General features: G+C 41.4%; 2 protein-coding genes across 4 annotated transcripts; both read left to right on the plus strand.

The window, feature by feature from the left end:
- Positions 1–678: 678 nt before the first annotated feature.
- Positions 679–4,832, plus strand: LOC115751465 (protein kinase STUNTED). Its single transcript, XM_030689384.2, has 10 exons — positions 679–1,170; positions 1,284–1,381; positions 1,684–1,933; positions 2,018–2,761; positions 2,868–3,116; positions 3,217–3,380; positions 3,485–3,564; positions 3,660–3,807; positions 3,903–4,052; positions 4,196–4,832. Exons 1-10 carry the CDS (start codon positions 990–992, stop codon positions 4,433–4,435), a joined length of 2,304 nt encoding a protein of 767 aa, XP_030545244.1. The 5' UTR covers positions 679–989; the 3' UTR covers positions 4,436–4,832.
- A 1,238-nt stretch (positions 4,833–6,070) lies between these two features.
- Positions 6,071–16,757, plus strand: LOC115751464. 3 transcript variants are annotated; one of them, XM_030689382.2, is made up of 10 exons: positions 6,071–11,149; positions 12,096–12,267; positions 12,359–12,509; positions 12,599–12,698; positions 12,841–12,921; positions 14,397–14,487; positions 14,624–14,894; positions 14,981–15,023; positions 15,114–15,217; positions 15,902–16,757. In XM_030689382.2, the coding sequence occupies exons 1-10, from the start codon at positions 6,151–6,153 to the stop codon at positions 16,295–16,297; spliced, it is 6,408 nt and encodes a 2,135-aa protein (XP_030545242.2). In that variant the 5' UTR covers positions 6,071–6,150; the 3' UTR covers positions 16,298–16,757. The 3 variants fall into 3 exon arrangements, with proteins under 3 accessions (XP_030545242.2, XP_030545243.2, XP_048131315.1); XM_030689383.2 differs by having other exon boundaries at positions 12,362–12,509; XM_048275358.1 differs by having other exon boundaries at positions 12,365–12,509.
- The last annotated feature ends 715 nt before the right edge of the window (positions 16,758–17,472 follow it).

Genomic DNA, 17,472 nt, shown 5'->3' on the forward strand with positions numbered 1-17,472 from the left:
GTTTATATTTTATGGAAATAATTTTTTTTTATTATTAGCTTGTAAGGAGAAATGAAAACTAATGGAAATAAACCTTGGTTGGAAAAATTAGGTCAAGCAAAGTAAAGCCACAACTACTCTTCCAATTTTTATTTAGGATTAATTTCACGAAAAATCCTAAATTAATACACTTATGATAAATTTATCCCAAATTATTTTTTTGACTACAAAAAACCCTAAGCTAGTACAATTATGATAAATTTACCCCAAACTATTTTTTTAAGTATAAAAAATCTTAAGTTGATACTACTGTGATAAATTTATCCAAACCTAATTTTTTTACCATTAAAATCTCAAATCGGTACGCATCTAACAAATTTACCCTCTATTAATTTCTGTTAAATTGAGTTAATACTACGAAAAATCCCAAATTGATACACCTGTAATAAACATACGTAATTGCCACGTGTCATCCAATTTAGAAATTTGATGGGTAAAATTTAACGAAAATTTATGGAGGGTAAATTTATCACGGTTATATCAGTTAGGGGTAAATTTCTCATAAATATGTCAATTTGATATTTTCAATGATAAAAAATAATTTAAAATAAATTTATCATAAATATATTAATTTGAGGTTTTGGATGATATTAAGTCATTAACCCTTCTATATTTGAGTTGACAATCCACAACATACGAAAAAGCAGCAGACCCCCAAGACTGAGTCGCCCTCTCCCTCTTCCTCTCTCTCTCCCTAGTATGCTGGTGCGAGTGCGGTAGAGAGAGAGAGAGAGAGCTTGAAAAGCAAACCACCCGGCGGTTAAGCGATAGCTCAGACCAAGCGACTCCTCTCTCTCTCTCTCTCTCTCTCTCTCTGTAACCAATATATATACTGACAAGCTCTTCAGCGCGAGCCCTTTTCACAGAGCAATGAGCTCGCCCCTTCTTCAGCCTCAACGAGCCCACAGCGACGCCGTCGGACTTTGAACCTCCCGCCGCCTCCGCCCACGATGAAAATGCTGCGAACCGGAGCCGCCGACGTGGAGTTCCCGACCGAAGCTCCCGGAGACCGGACGGTGGTGGTCGGGGTCAAGCTGGATCCGCAGAGCAGGGAGCTGCTGACGTGGGCTCTGGTCAAGGTCGCCGAGCCCGGCGATCGCGTTGTCGCGCTTCATGTTCTCGCGAACAACGGTGAGAGAGAGAGAGAGGAAGGCTCGGGGTTAGATTTTCTGTGAGGTTGAGGTGGTGTAAGTTCTTTCTCGAGTTTGGGTTGTGATTGACGAGCCTCTCGTTTGCCATTTCAGAGATTGTGGACCGGGATGGGAAGTCGTCGTTGCTCTCGCTGGTCAAAGCTTTCGACTCCGTTCTTGCTGTTTACGAAGGTTTCTGCAACTTGAAGCAGGTTTTTGAGCTCTCCTTCTGTTTCATTGTCTTAAACTACCTCGAGTTTCGTCTGCAGAGGAAACAGAGGACCGGACAACAAAATTCAATCAAGCTTTGGTTGCGACTTACTTTGATTCCTAACCAACTGTAAAAGCTCAGGCGATTTTGCTTGTGAATTTTCGCCGTTAATCATGCATTTCCTGCTTAAGTAGAAATTTACTTTAAAAGTTTTGTCTTTTGGTGTGTAATTTCTATAACTAGGTGATTATTTGGGAGATCAAACTTATATTGAGCTTTCGGTTTCGATTGTGAATTCTGCAGGTTGATCTTAAGCTCAAGATCTGCAGGGGTACATCGGTTCGGAAGATTCTAGTTCGCGAGGCGAAATCGTATGTCGCAACCAGGGTCATTGTTGGAAGCGCGAGGAATCACCGCTCAATTCGGTCATCAACCTCTGTGGCCAAGTACTGTGCCAAAAAACTGCCGAAAGACTGTTGGGTTCTTGCTGTCAATAATGGGAAAATTGTCTTCCAGAGAGAGGGCTCTCCTGCGGCTTTCCATGTCTCACAAGGTAATTCAGTGTCTGATATGTCAAATACCGATACTAGCGATACCAAAAATTTGAAGGTTACTGAATGAATCGTTGAATGTCTAGTTGCAGGAAAATCTGATTATCTTCGGCCAAACAGCTTGATTAATGTATTTCATCGATCGATAAGTAAGAACTCCAAAGTTCTCAATGATAGCGATTTCACAGCATCTCCAAAGTCCACAAGCAATGCGGCTGGGGCAGAAACCTTGGAGCAGGTTTTGCTGAAAGCCTCTGCTAATGTTAAAGAGAGTATCGCAAAGCCCGACTGCTCTGTTTGTGCTTCCACCACACGACAGGCTGATAATTCTGGCGGCAATGTTTCTGAGGAAACTTCCAGTAACCATGATGAAGAAAATCCTTTGGCCATCGTACCATTGCAGACAGATGAAGCAACATCAGGGTCGGTTTCTCCGCAGAGTAGAGAAATGCCTTCGCTGCAGCCAGGTTGGCCGCTGCTTCGTCGTGCAATTTTAGCGGACAGGCAGACTCCCGACCATTCTTCAGGAAGGGAGATCTCTGTGGTTCAGTGGGTAATGCGATTACCTAGCAGGCATTTTCTATTTTCATCCATTACTTCAGAGCGGAAGCAAGGGGATTCAACCAAGGGTGATCAAGAAGCCTCGAGTTTGGATGGAGAAAGCGGAGCACTTGTTCTCGTAGGTAATGAGGCTCATAGAACACATCCTCCTGACGAGAGCCCAAGAAGTTTGCCAAAAGAATTGGAGGTTCTTCATGAAAAATACTCATCAACATGCAGATTGTTTGCCTACGATGAACTACTGGCAGCAACAACCTTTTTCTTGGCAGGTGCGTTCTGCTACTTAACCTCATTTTCTGAAGAAGCATAGATTTACATCCGTCCTTTTTAACTGGGAAGCTCTTAGTAAGGGGTTGTCTGTCTGTTCGGTTGCAGAGAATCTGATAGGGAAAGGAGGCAGTAGTCAAGTTTACAAGGGTTGCCTTCCTGATGGAAAGGAGCTTGCCGTGAAGATTCTAAAGCCATCTGAAGATACACTCAAGGAATTTATTCTGGAAATAGAGATCATTACGACATTGCATCATAACAACATTGTTTCTCTTATTGGTTTCTGCTTCGAAGACAACCATCTTCTGTTGGTTTACGATTTCCTATCGAGAGGAAGTCTCGAAGACAACCTTTATGGTGCATTACTTACTACAATTTCACTTGACGTTGAAGATGATTCTACAGTTATTCATCAGGTTTAGATAATTTATTCGATCTATTTGTTCATATATGGCAGGAATCAAGAAAAATCCTAATGCATTTGGTTGGAGAGAAAGATACAGGGTGGCTCTTGGAGTAGCTGAGGCCTTGGAGTACCTTCATGAAAGAAGTTCTCAACCAGTAATACATAGGGATGTCAAATCATCAAATATACTGTTATCAGAAGATTTTGAACCACAGGTGATGTATCATGGAACGGTCAGCCTGTTTGCCTTTTTATTTATTTATTTATTTAATCTGTTTTGGATGGTATGTTGATAAATTGGTCTACATTATTTTCACAGTTATGTGATTTTGGGCTTGCTAAATGGGCATCAACCTCCTCTACATATACAACATGCACAGATGTTGCAGGAACCTTTGGGTCGGTAATCTCAGCGTTGTAGCTATCGTTTCCCAGCAATAATCATTTATTCAACTCAGGAACTCACATTTGTCATGATTTTTGAGCTATTGCAGATATCTGGCTCCTGAATATTTCATGTATGGCAAAGTCAATGACAAGGTTGATGTCTACGCATTTGGTGTTGTACTGCTCGAGCTTCTTTCTGGCAGAAAGCCCATAAGCAATGACTTTCCGAAAGGCCGAGAGAGCCTGGTTATGTGGGTATGTCTCCTGTCATTTGCTTTATGTAAGTATCGACTTTGACTGTTATGTTTTTACTTGGTAGATACTAAAAGAAGATAGATGTGTTTCTCCAGGCAAGACCTATTCTTCATGGTGGGAAAATATCCGAACTATTGGACCCAAGCTTGGGTGAAAGATATGATCATCTCCAGTTGGAGCGAATGGTTTTAGCTGCCACACTTTGTGTCAGACGTGCACCTCGAGCTAGGCCCCAAATGAGCCATGTGAGTTGATTCTATTACAGTCACCATTGGAACAGCATACTGTGTGTCGAAGTTATTGAAGCAATTGCGAATGTTTTGCTACACGGTATAGCTTCTCCATGTAATGGATCCTAGTTTTTCGGTTTCATTTTGGGTAAGTACAGGTGGTAAAGCTCCTTCATGGCGACGTTGATACAGTGGCGTGGGCACGGCTACGAGTCTCTTGTGACCAACCCGATGTGGTGGACGATGAAGCATGTGCTCACCCTAACATCCAGTCCCACCTGAACCTCGCGCTGCATGAACTGGAGGACGGTTCGTCGTCCATGAGCATCACCGAATCCGACGTCTCGCTGGAGGACTATTTGAAAGGCCGATGGAGCCGTTCATCGAGCTTCGACTAATCGTTTATTTTCACGCAGAACGCGAGCACGCTCTCTGTTTCTTCCTTCTCTCTCTGTATATGCTTTTGGACCCATGATCCTATCCCCATTGGTTTTCATTTGTCTTTCTCTGCTTTTTTTTTTACTCATTAGGTGGGTGTTGGATGAGAGGTAGTTTGTGGGTTAGCCCTCCTCCCTCCCCTTTACATTAGGAATTAGTCATCACACATTTCCCCTCGATCAAGGTGGGGAATGATGATTCTCAATCGAGGAAACGAAATGCTCCTCGGTCTGTTGGCGAAAACCGCTATGCTTTTGTATCATTTTGTTTTGTACGTGACTGCGTGGGAAGTGAGATGAGTTCACTATACACCCATCTGTATCTGCTGAAAAAGGCCAATAAAATCAGTTTTTGACCCGTTTCATCCCACAGTGTTTCGAATACCTGGTACTATTACAGTCTGTTTTCTGGATTCAGAATGTTTGGTCCGGTGAAATGATGAGCTGCGAATGGTCAATTTCTGGCGGCATGGAATTAGTGATGAACTTTTTTTACTTCCGTGTGAGTTTTTCTCATCCGGAGCCAGGAATTGACTCCTGGCCTCAACTTTTGAAGCTCCCCGTCAACGTCCCTCGCTTGGGGTCCGCTCACGTTTTTGTGCAAATCCTGTCGTTTTCAAAGTCCTCGAGTGCCCACTTTTGAACCACGTAAGACTACAGGAGAGCCACTTCCTCCTGTCTTTTTGATTGGTAAAGGGTCCTTGTCTTTGACAGATTCAGCAGCCCTGCCGCCCATCGACACTCGGGGAGGATATTTCTTCTCTCCTTCTTTTGAGGGCATGCCGTTAATCTGGGTCGCGGCTACAGTTACGCATTTTCCCTTTCATTTTTATTTTTCTTGCATGTGAAGGTTCAGTTTCTGTCGAATCACAAGCTCACAGGAAATGGGTCAATTTGTTTGGGCCTGGGGGAGATAAAGAATGATCAAAAGAAGAGGTTAAGGCTCGTATTTGAGTCCCCCTGTATGGTGTCTGGTGGACTGAAGGTGGGTTCTTGGTCAATTGTGGTGGCCTTTTGTACATGAACGCCAGATGTTTAATTTTTTTTTTTAGAGATTATAAAAACTATCCACAATGATTTAGGAATATATTATTTTTCAAAGAATTATAAGAAACGAATTTTCCTAAATATGATTAAATATTGAACTATTTCAATAGTATGGATTGGATCGGATATGGATCGTTAAATTCGTACAACATGAAAATGAGTTACATGGGTTAATATGGATGTGACCATATTCGACTCGATTCAAACCCGACTCGATCTACCCATTTAACACCCATATTAATGGGAGGATAATTTTGTACTGTAGAAGCGGCGATACGAGTGTGGTTTCATGGACGGCAATCTAAGCGCAACTTAAACGGGAGAAAAGATGATATTTTTATAATTATTTCGGTTTTCTGTCTGTATAGACACTTTTCGTTGTTAATTCGGTATATTAAGATAGATAAAACTAATTACAAGTAGATATATTTTGTCTGATTGGCCTATGGACACTTGCTTTTAATCAAAATAAATGAAAAATAATAGATTGATTGCTATTCCCTAGGAAAGGTGATTTCATTTATTTAATAATGAGATGATTGGGACTTTTCTGGTTCGACAAGTAATGTTGACCGGCTCTCGATCCGCGACCTAAACATCATCGTCCACAAAACATTCACGGAGGATCGATGAATTCTCGTCCACCCATGGAGGCTCCTCCCTACGCCGACCACCACCGCCACCACCGCCGCCGCGAACCACCGAGGTACGCTCCTCTGCCTCCTCCGCCTCCTTCTCACCGTCCTCACTTCCACGAAGACCCCGACGTTTATATCCCCCACGGGCCCCACCCCCACCCCCGCCACCATCACCACCACCACCACCACCACCACGATCACCACAAGAGCCACCAGCTGCTGCTCCCCCCGCAACCGCCGCCGCCGCCGCAGCCGCAGCCGCTGCAGTCACATCTGCCGTCGCAGTCCTCTCACCCTCTTCCCGCTCCTCCTCCACCCCTACCTCCCCCGCCGCTGCAATCGCCGTTGACCTTTCGGAGCTTCAATCCTGTCGACGGCGATCGCCATCCCCGATCGGTTTGTCACCACAACAACAATCGCCTCAGCGATGTCCGCCGCCCCGAAATGGCGCTTGTGGCTGATCATCACGTTTCGAGTCCGTACGTGCAAGTTGATTTGGATCGGGACTCTCTTTACCACGTTAAGCGCGATGCGGATTGGATTTCTAGATTTAGGGACGACTGCGTTGATGGGTTTGAATCCCGTCGGCAAGATGATTTCTCGCGGATGCGGTCTGTCATTTATGATGGCTCTTTCAGGAGCAGTGTATCAAGTACTTCTAACATTCATGGACTGATTGAGGACGGTGAACTGTTTAGCAGTGAAAGGGCGGGTCTATTGAGTGAAAAACACAGGAGGTATAGTCATAGGCAGGTTCAATCTGTAGGTTTGCATGACTTGGTTCATGAGACTAGGGATCATGAGATTAATGATGTCGATAGTATGCCATTTGTTTCTGGAGAATCACAGGTTCATGATTCTGATTGGGGAAGATATAACTGTAGTACTAGAAGAAGCAGGGTGGATTTTCAGGAATATAATGTCACACCAAAGAAACAGGTGCAGAAAAAGAGTGCTTTTCTGAGGCTTCAAAGGCCAAGAGCTGATCGAAGGAATGGGGACGATGAGAGGCTGCACAGTTTTAATAACCGTGATGAGAATGGTTCTGGTTCCTTTAGAGGTAAAGGGCCGCTTGTGTTTCCTGATCATGGCATGAAAGAAAAGAGAGAAGGAAGATCAGTGGAGCTTGATGTTTCTTTCAAATCCAACTCCTTGGTAGCCAAAGCAGTTGTTGCACCTACAAGTTCATTGACTGTTCCTGACAAAGATTTGATTCCAAGGAATAAGAGATTGAAGAGTATTGATGCCTCGACCAGTTCGCTCGTTAACAAACCTGAAAAGAGCATGGTAAATCCGATCAGACCTCCCGAGATAGCCAATTGTACTTTGAAGGATTCAAAACCGTCAGAAGAGAGAGTTGTTGCAGCATCTGATACGGGGAGTAAGATTATCAATCAACCCTTTCCCAAGGGAACCTCCAGATCGGTTGGTAAGGGAAAGGCGTATAAGTCTTACTGCACTCCAGTTCTAGATCAAGATGGTCTTGCCCTTCAATCTCGAATTATGGCAGTTTCTGATGGAAAAGTTAATAAAACACATTCTGAGATGAATACGGATTCAGATAAAGTTGGTAGAAGTATGAGAGATGGCAAGGGAATCTTTTTCAAGACTGGTAGAGCTTCTGGATCTGATAGTGGTAACATTCGAGGCATAGAAAGCGATAACACTCTTGCCAATAAGTCACCTACCGTAAAGATTGAAAAGAAGAAAAAAGTCACGAAGAAAGCGGTTAAGAGAGTCAGAGTAGTGAAAAAAATTAAACCTCATTCGGAGATGATGACTTCCAGGCATCTGCATGGAAATGATGATCATATAATAGCAGATAGTTCTGGTGCGACAGGGTTTGACGAGGGTGCAAATCCTTCAAAAAAAGATGGTACTGCAATGCAAATGTTCCATGATGTTGGAGCAAATGACGTTTCCAATGAAATGTCTGATCTGCTCCAGACAAATGATGTGAAAGGAACATTGCAAGGTGTTCCATTGCAGGAATGTGGCAGTGACCCTGATATTTTGGAAACATCTGTACCTCAAGATATTGGAGAGAATTGTGGCACATCTTGTCCTATCCATTCTGCTGTGGTTGAAGAAACAAAGACATGTCATACCAATTCTGACGGTTCTACGGAGTGCCTGCATACCAATTCAAGTTCCTTTGAGAATCTTTCTGCACTGCCATCTAAAAATACTTTTGAGACTGGTATAGAGAAGTTCAGTCCGATGCAAGAGAATGACACGGCCAGACTATCTTATATGCTGGGCAATGACATTCCAAGTTTGTCAACTTTAGAGGACATGAACGTGCATGGGGTTTCTACAGGAAATGCTGTCCCTTCCGAGAGGGAAATTACTGTCTCAAGTTCTGATAAATTCCTAGTTAGATCTCAAGATCCAAGTGCTGGTTCAGGTTTGAGAGTTCTTGATGCTTCTGATAGTAACTCTTATCATAAACAAGTAGCTGGAGGTGATTGTTCAAAATTTACAGGAAGTAGTACTGCCTGCAATCCTGACACTTCTGCTAATTTAGATAAGACCATTACCTTCAAAGATAGCCCCAGTTTTCATGATTTGAGGCAATCATCTTCAGTAGATCTCCCTGCATCATTTGAGATTCATTACCGCGAAGGGAGTTTATCAATAGCTGCATATCCCATTGAAGTTTTAAAGGAACATACCACAAAGGTAATAGACATTAGACAAGATGGGTTCTCTGAACTAGATTCGCTGAGTTCAAACCCAGCAGAAACCTACAGGGAGGCTGTAAATATATCATGCGGCAGCGCTTCAGATGCTTTAGACACCTGCATAAATCTGCCTGTCAAGGATTTTGGACTCCAAATAGCTACAATCCCTCGTGTTGGATGCCTGGACTCTGGCTTACCCTCTGGTTCACCTAGGCATGATGTTTCACATGGAAATGAATCGATACAGGAACTCTCTGATGCAAAGGATTTAAGTAAGAAGGGGATTGATGCTGATGAATATGGAAATCCATCCACTTATAAAAAGAGAGGGATTACTTCTTCTCATCCTGGTTTATCTGACTTGGGGACATGCCAGAGCAATGATGCGGGTCTGCTGGCTGATAGCCATGCATCTTGCTCAGAGATGCAATTAAGTGCTTGCGACAGTTTTAAACAACCTGATGTAGAGGTTGCAACACCTCCCATGAATACTCTGCATGACTCTAATTCATCCCCAGGCTGGAAAGCGAAGGACGTTTCTCCGATGAAATCTGTGGACGATGTCAGTTCTACTGCAAATTGGTCCGTTGATGTCGCACTCCAACTTCAGCGATCAGTTTTTGATTCTGGATTACTTGGTGTCGGGACATCAAGCATCCGAAATGAACTTTCACTCGGTCAGTTGATAATGGAGGAAAACCAGAAAGATAACTTTCCAGTTAAAGCCACAAGTGATCATCCTGATGGGGTTCTCGATATAGAAAAGAATAGGGCAAAGAAAGTGGATTTACATTCTGTAGAAGCACAAGTGATGGGTGTTGGTGAGATGGCCGACTGTAAATCTTCAGGAGCCCATCTTTTGACTCGGGAATCAGGATCACCTTTAGTCAGGAAAATTGATAGTTACATTCATGAAGTGGAAGAATCACCCTCCGTGTCAATGCATGTGCCGTCATCTGCTGATGGTGATGGGATCTACAATTCTAACTCCAATGATGAAGGGGTAGATTCTGTGCTTCATCCAGTATCTAATACCAGTTCTCCAGAAAATATATCTAATTACTTAGCAATGCAGATTCCCAGGTGGAAATCATCTCTAGACGAAATTCCTCCTGGAAGGCTAGGTGGTAAAGATGCTCAAGAAAAAGAGAACCTCATGGTTGGTGGAGGTTCAGATGTATCTGTCGTTACTTTGTCTTCGCATAGTACCAAAGTTGATCGGATGTCAGATCATGGAATGGAAACGGATTGCATTGGCCCTGAGAAGGATGTAATTTTGTCATCAGAAGGATTGAAAAACACTGAATACAGTCTGAAGAATGCAGAACCATATGGTTTGTGGAATCAACCAAATCGTGTTATGCAGAGATCATTCCCAGGTCGTTCGTCCTTTGCTTCCAAGAATTCAAGGACGATCTCTTCTGCTAATGGTACCACAAAATCAAATACATGGCATCGACCTAGCAATTCATCAGTTTCTCTCTCAGGAAAGAAGCCGGTTTCTGGCATTCTAGCTGTGAAAAGGCAGCTTACGGTAGATACTGGGGAACTTTATGTCCGAAAAGGTAACAGTCTGGTCAGAAAACCAGGTGTAGAAACTTGCCAATCCCAGATCCGTCATGTTACAAGCTCAGCTGTACACAGAATAAATTCATCAGGTGAAGATGACTTAAAGAGGAGCATGGGAACTGGAAAAATCGATAATCTTAATCACAATGGAGATCTGTTAGGAACGGGAGGAATGAGTGCTCCTCTTGAGAAGCCAAAGACATCCCTATTACCAAGTGGTCATAATCTGCCCATTCACACTGCCATGTCTTCTGAGGACTGCACATTTTTCAACTCAGTTGGACCTTCACGTGATGGTTGCTTTGGTCTTAGATTAGATTCTGTGGATTGTACATCAAGCAGTGATCAGCTAAACAACAGCGAGTGTGCATTGAAGATTTCTGAAATTCGTGAAGACCAACCTTGTTCGGAAAAAAAGTTGGAACGCACGAAAGAACTGCCCAATGAAAGTTTGACAACATCTGGTTTGAAGAGGATAACATACGTGAAGCACAAATCTAATCAGTTGGTTGCAACAACAAAATCATGTGATCTGCCCACCCAGGTTGTTCATAACACCCAAGTCTTATCCTCTGATGGCTACTTCAAACGGAATAAAAATCAGCTTATAAGGACTTCAATCGGCACTATGTTGAAGCAGATATCTGCGATGCCTGAACACAGTCGAAATTCAGAGGATCAGGGGGCGTCGGCAGTTTCATGTGGAAGAATCCTTAACAGGGGACTATCTTCTAAAGGTACGTTCACCGTGTTCTTATCTCAGTGTGCCTAGTTCGTAGTATTGATGCGTCCCCAAATGTGCCACTTTTGATCTGCTTTAGACCCTCATTTTTTCCCTTTCAAAGGCATGTCTGTGGTAAAGTGCTGGCATTTTAGAGGCTTGATTTATTTCAGTAAATGGGGGACTTAATTCTCTTTTGGAAATGTTGAGATATTCAGCAATTCTTATCTTTGATTAAGGCACTCAGGCATGGGTACTATAATAAATCCTATTAACAAGCTCGTGAGAGCTTTCGGTTTGCCTATCTGAAATGATGCATTGGCTGAAAGATTGGAGCATTCATAGATAAACTCCTTTGTTCTCAATGGAGTTGGCTATTAGGGCTCACTATGATAATATTGCCGTACGTACAGTTTTACTAGCTTAATTGTGCATTGTGGTTGTGAAATTTCTTAAGTATCATTTGAAGGAATTGCTGGACGATGTGCTGTCACTGTCGTCACGACATTTTCACTCATTACATGTCTTCTGGCTATTATTCATGTAGAAGATCTAGAATGGCATTTAGATGCGGTTGTTTCCCCATGGATGCATGCTTTTGTTGCATTTTTTCTTTTCTTCAACACTTGTTTTTTTCTAGCTTTGTCTTACTTTTATTTTCCCCGTTTCTTAATTTTTTGTTTTCAATTTAATTGATGGAGCGGTTCTTTGAACTTGACTTAATTTTCTTGTATTATTTCGGATAATTTTCAGATATTTTTATCTCTTCATTATTTTGGCTATCAGGAATACTCGAGCCTTAGCTATTAAAATTACCAAAGGAGGAGAGAGCTGTTTTAGCTACTATTGCAGAGTTGTAGTGTTATTCAAGCTAAAATCCATGCATGCATAGATTTATATGGGGATGTAAATATAAATTGCAGTTTTATTTAAGTCATTTGAACCTTCACAATTTTCTCTAGTGTGGACTCTGTGGGGTGCAAAGCTGTCGAAAAGTTACAGAGATCCATTGCATCATAAAAAATGTTACCAAAAGGTCCTTCCTCAGCTGTTCCCTTGGAAAAGAGCAACATACTGGCGTAGATATATGCAGACAACTTGCAGTCTGGATCATAAATCTTCATCTGCAATCAGGTCCACTGGCATTCAATGTTTTGTTATATTTCTTTAGCTCCAGTTTAATCTTTACCATATTTACGACTGCACTTGTTAATTGTTCTTGCAGTAGAAGATTAATGCTGTTGAGGAAGAGGGATACTGTCTATGTTAGGTCAGCTCATGGCTTGTCACTTAGAAAATCTAAGGTGCTAAGTGTTGGTGGGGCAAGTTTAAAGTGGTCGAAGTCCATTGAAAGGCAATCAAAGAAAGCCAATGAGGTCAGTTATGTTCCTTCCATATTGCAGTTTGGTCAATTTCCTCTAGAATTGTGAGGTTATAACACAAAATCTGTCATCTCTTACCACAGGATGCAACACGAGCTGTTGTTGCGGCTGAGAGAGAGAAAAAAGAACAGAATGGTAGTTTACCGGTGTCCTCCAGAACAAAAAGCAAATTTCGTTCGTCACGTAAGTCAGATTAAAGATGAAATTGATTAAGCCAATCTGTAATTATCATGGGAAGATGATTCCCTGGTTCTAGATACAATTATGGATTTAGTTGGCCGAAATTTCTTATTTCTGTTCTGATGTAGAATGGATGATATTGCAGGAGCAGGAGAGCGCGTATTCCGGATTGGTTCTGTTCGATACAAGATGGATGCTTCAAGGAGGGCACTACAAAGAATTTCAGGTTCCCAATTTTTCGCTTTATTTCTATAATGATCTGTTCTCGGTACCTGTTGAACATGTTTCATTTCATGAGTTGGGAATGTGACAAATAAGTTCCTTGTTCTTTTGGGTAAGTTAAGTGAGAACCTTATCTGATGAAATAGACATCAGTGGGGAAACCGAGCCTAAGTCCGTTTTACAGAGAGTAAGCCCATTTTTATTCCCATTATGGCAAATATGCTTTTGGAAAGAGGTTTGACTGAAAGCGTCTTGAATTTTGACATCTCTGGCTCATATGGCAAATTGTTTGACCTTCTGGATTTAGATTTATCTGTTGATACTTAGGTGCCCCAGATTCCCAATTTGTTGCTTTCTGCATCTAGAAATGCTATGGTATGGAACCCTCTCGATGGAAACAGTTGCTGCTAGCAGATTATGGATTTCTCCCCCATAATATCAATACTCAAAGTTGCTCATGATTCAGTGCTTGGATGGTCAGAGACCTTAGCGTCCCTAGTTTTTGAATGTCTGAGTGGGTTTTGCTTTTCTATTAGGAAAAACTATGTAAAGTTCTTCTGGCTGGACTTCATTAGAAAGGAAGTACAGTGTTGGAGCATCTGTATTGGAAGTTAAAAAAGAAGTCAGGACTTCACCAATTACTTGCAATAGCAATAACCATTTTAAATAAACTTAGAATTTGTCAGTTCAGTGTATGAATTGACTTTCTGATGTAATTGTTTTTTGGATGTGTCTGATAAGCTGTAGCAGTGATGTAGGATAAAGAAACTTAGCAAAAGATCTGGATTTGAGGAAATGATTGAATGACTTAACCATAATTATATAGTGAGGCTAGCGGACTGATTTTCTTGGATTCATATCTTAGGAAGGAGAGGAAAAATTTTCTTAAAGCAGATCATGACATTGTTATGTAGGCTTCAGTGTCTGTATAAGATAATTATGGCTTGAGCTTATGTTTGAACAGATGCAAAATAACGTGAATCTCATGTCCTCATCTACTTTTGGATAGCAAATCTTCTATCTTACTTCTATCTCTGAATTCCAGACATTAAGGTACTTCAAATGTGGCGTATTGATCATGCGAGTTTCTTCATGCCATTGATCCGCTTGTCATGCTATCATTGAAAGATCATCAATCCCTAATGAAATGGATGAAGCAGTGGCTTGCTGGAAATCCAGAATCTTTACTTGATCCAGAATGTGTACAATTCTCGTTTCTTTCTTGTGGGAACTGTTTATTTTTAGTATTCTTTCATGTTATGGTTGCAACCTTGCTTGAGCATTCATCAGAGATAAAGATCTCAAGCCTTTTTAGTTCATTGTTTATTCCATTATTTCAAAGGTGGGTAACCAAGTTGAGTGACCCATTGGGGTGGCCTTATTTTGTTTACATTTGCCTTATTCTGTCTACTGTGAAGTAATATCTTTAAAGTGGGAGTTTGATAACTATTTATGCCTTGATTTCTCTTCTTATTGTAGATGATGAATCGGCTTACTCGTCTGTTTCCCAAGCAAAAGATGATACTAGGAAATCATATGTGCCGCGGAGATTAGTGATTGGCAACAATGAGTATGTTACCCCTTCTTTTGGTTGCACAAATGCCATAGTTGCTACGTTGGTGATTTTAGTTGAAGAATTGTATTACAGTAGGTTTGCTTCACTGTAGTTCCGAGTTATTTTTGTGGATGCTCATAATTGTTGGCAGGTATGTAAGGATTGGAAATGGGAACCAGCTTATTCGAGATCCAAAGAAACGAACTCGGCTTTTGGCAAGTGAGAAAGTGCGGTGGAGTTTGCATACTGCCAGATTGCGGTTGACTAAAAAGCGAAAATACTGTCAGTTTTTTACCAGATTCGGAAAATGCAACAAGGATGATGGAAAATGTCCCTATATTCATGATCCCTCCAAAATCGCCGTTTGCACAAAATTTATAAATGGGTCATGTTCAAATAAGGATTGCAAGTTGACTCATGAGGTTTACTACTATCCTGTTCGCTTTGGTGGTCCTACATCAAGAGTCCCTCGCTTGATTTTGTCACTAATTTTCCCTTTTTTATGCAGATCATTCCTGAAAGAATGCCAGATTGTTCTTATTTTCTGCAAGGTACTTCCATATTCGTCTTCATTTTTTAAAATTAGCGGGTTGAGTAATTCTTGCTTATAGATTAAACAAACACTTTATGGCAACTGGCAGGTTTGTGCACAAACAAAAATTGTCCTTATAGGCATGTGAATGTCAATCAGAATTATCCTACATGCGAAGCATTTCTTAGGGGCTATTGTCCTGAGGGGAATGAGGTACTGCTTTTCTTTCTGGAAGCTTCTATCCCTCTACGATTGTGAAATTTTTGCATATTTTCACCAGCACGCACCATGCACATGCACCTTTCTGTGCATATGCCCATGAATGCTTCGTTTCCCTTTTCATTACACTTTTCTCTTGAGGCAAAAAATTTTCTTCACTTTATAGTTGGACTCGCAACTTTGTGCTAGAGAAAAGCATTCAAATTCTCTCTCAATGTTCGCCTCTATGCAAAAGTTGGTAGAGATAACGGCACTTTCTGCACGCCATTCTGGAATATTTGCTTCATGTGTAATGGATATGTGATGAGATTTCGTGGCAGAAAGTTAAATGAGTTCATTTCACTTATAAATTGGGCTTTGCAAACCAAGCTGGAATTCACGTGCCTCTTAGAGCAAGTTCATGATTTCTGATTCTTGTCTGTTGCTTCAGTAATTATTAAACTGTCTTTTGGGATTACTTTCCCTTTCTTCTTTAAGTTTTTTTTTATTCAAGTTCATGAGCAGCATAATGGTATTGCATTAATCTTAAGAATCGCCACCTTTTATAAACAAGCCAAAATCTTCTTCCCTCCCGTTAGACAAGGAGAGAAAAAAAGAAAAGTTTTTTCCCTTCCTCCAAACATAAATTCTCAAAGTGGTAGCATGAAGAAAATGAAATGCGTCCATCTACTCTCCCAGTGTCGGAAGAAGCACAGCTACATATGCCCAACTTTTGAAGCAACTGGCAGATGTCAGCAAGGATCCAAATGCAAGCTTCACCACCCGAAAGGCCGTAGTAAGGGAAAGAAAAGAAAACGATCGGGTGAAAAGAGCAGTTTAGGTCGTTACTTTGGGTCCATGACCATCAGATTGTCTAAGCAAGGAACAGCAGCTCCTGAAAGGGTTCATGTGGAAGATATTGATGACAATTCTGTCTTTTCTGATTATATCAGCCTTGATGTTAGTGATGACGAATTGAGAGAAAGCGATGACCCCATGATATTTGATGAAATTGATCCTTTGGATGTACGACTGGATGATCTGGATGAGCAAATCAAGCCAATACGCATCATGGACAAGATGCTGGCAATGTGATCCCCACCAGACTGGGTAGCTCTCTCTTACCCCTTGGCCCTGGATCGAGTGTTTGAGCAAGTTTACTCATCTGCCGAACTTCTCAGTTTGACTAATATCCAAGGGGATGAGGAATGATTTTTTTCAGACAATTTCTTTGCTCGTGGTGAGACTTCTATGCTGATCCGGGAATTTCATCTTTGAGTGAGGGCAGATTTGATGATTAAGCACAGGATGACTTCAACTTGTCTTTTCTCCTCCCCTAGGATTCGAAGCTTTTGTTTTCTTCTTTTCGCCCCATTTCCCTTTACTAGAGAAATTTTCTGGTTGCTTTCTGGGGTTATATAGGGTAAGTGTACATGTGTGTGTATTACGTCAACAAAACATTAATATTGTTATAGCAAGTGGCCCAATTTTGGTGCTCAGTGATATAGAATTTAGCGTTTTGCTTTTACCTTTCATGATTTTGTTTTCCCTATTACAATGAATTCTGCTGAGCCCGTCAAGCTTTCCAGGAGCAGGGTGGGGTCAAATTATTTGTAGCAAAACGATGCGAATGCCCACTGGTTAGAATTATGATTTTAGTCCAATGAGATGAATTGGTTCCACCAGTACACTCTCCATTTACTACGTATGTTCTGTGGATCAACTGACATCTACATGTTTCTAACAAAGCGCATTGCTCGTCCTTATCTGACTATAGCCTATGATAAACCCCAGTTTCGTTAACGAGTATCTTAGTGCTATTTAAGTAATCAATCGACGAAATTGTGCAGTTCTCAATGCACTGATTAGGTTAATTTTTGTGATTAACAGTTTAAAAGTTGAATTTTGATTAATAAACATGGAGAATTACCTTGAGGGTTTCTATTAGCATGATCCTTCTATTATTCTCGACTTTTGTACACGATAGGATTACATTCAATCACACAATTAAGAACAAAATTGAGTTGATCCAACGACCTGATACGAAGAGAAAAGTCTATGTGGAGAAGATAAAATTGCTTCAAGCATTGACAAAATCGGAAGATCCATCCCTACTGCCTCACGTCAATTCCACAAGCCTCTTGTCAATTCTCATTCGATCGCGGCAGGGGAGTATGTCAAAATAGAAATATACCTTTGCATGCGCATGGAATGACATTTCACAAACTGAATGACATGATGACCGATCCTCCATTTCTCTAACTGAGCTA

Source organism: Rhodamnia argentea, chromosome 2, assembly GCF_020921035.1.
Source record: "Rhodamnia argentea isolate NSW1041297 chromosome 2, ASM2092103v1, whole genome shotgun sequence".
Taxonomy (NCBI): Eukaryota; Viridiplantae; Streptophyta; class Magnoliopsida; order Myrtales; family Myrtaceae; genus Rhodamnia; species Rhodamnia argentea.

Coding starts and splice junctions, on each gene's coding strand:
- LOC115751465 (XM_030689384.2), top strand. CDS start 990: ATGAAAATGCTGCGAACCGGAGCCGCCGACGTGGAGTTCCCGACCGAA. Junction 3,117..3,216: donor TCTCGAAGACAACCTTTATG/GTGCATTACTTA, acceptor CATATATGGCAG/GAATCAAGAAAAATCCTAAT. Junction 3,381..3,484: donor CAGAAGATTTTGAACCACAG/GTGATGTATCAT, acceptor TTATTTTCACAG/TTATGTGATTTTGGGCTTGC.
- LOC115751464 (XM_030689382.2), top strand. CDS start 6,151: ATGAATTCTCGTCCACCCATGGAGGCTCCTCCCTACGCCGACCACCAC. Junction 11,150..12,095: donor CAGGGGACTATCTTCTAAAG/GTACGTTCACCG, acceptor AATTTTCTCTAG/TGTGGACTCTGTGGGGTGCA. Junction 14,895..14,980: donor ATTGCAAGTTGACTCATGAG/GTTTACTACTAT, acceptor TTTTTTATGCAG/ATCATTCCTGAAAGAATGCC.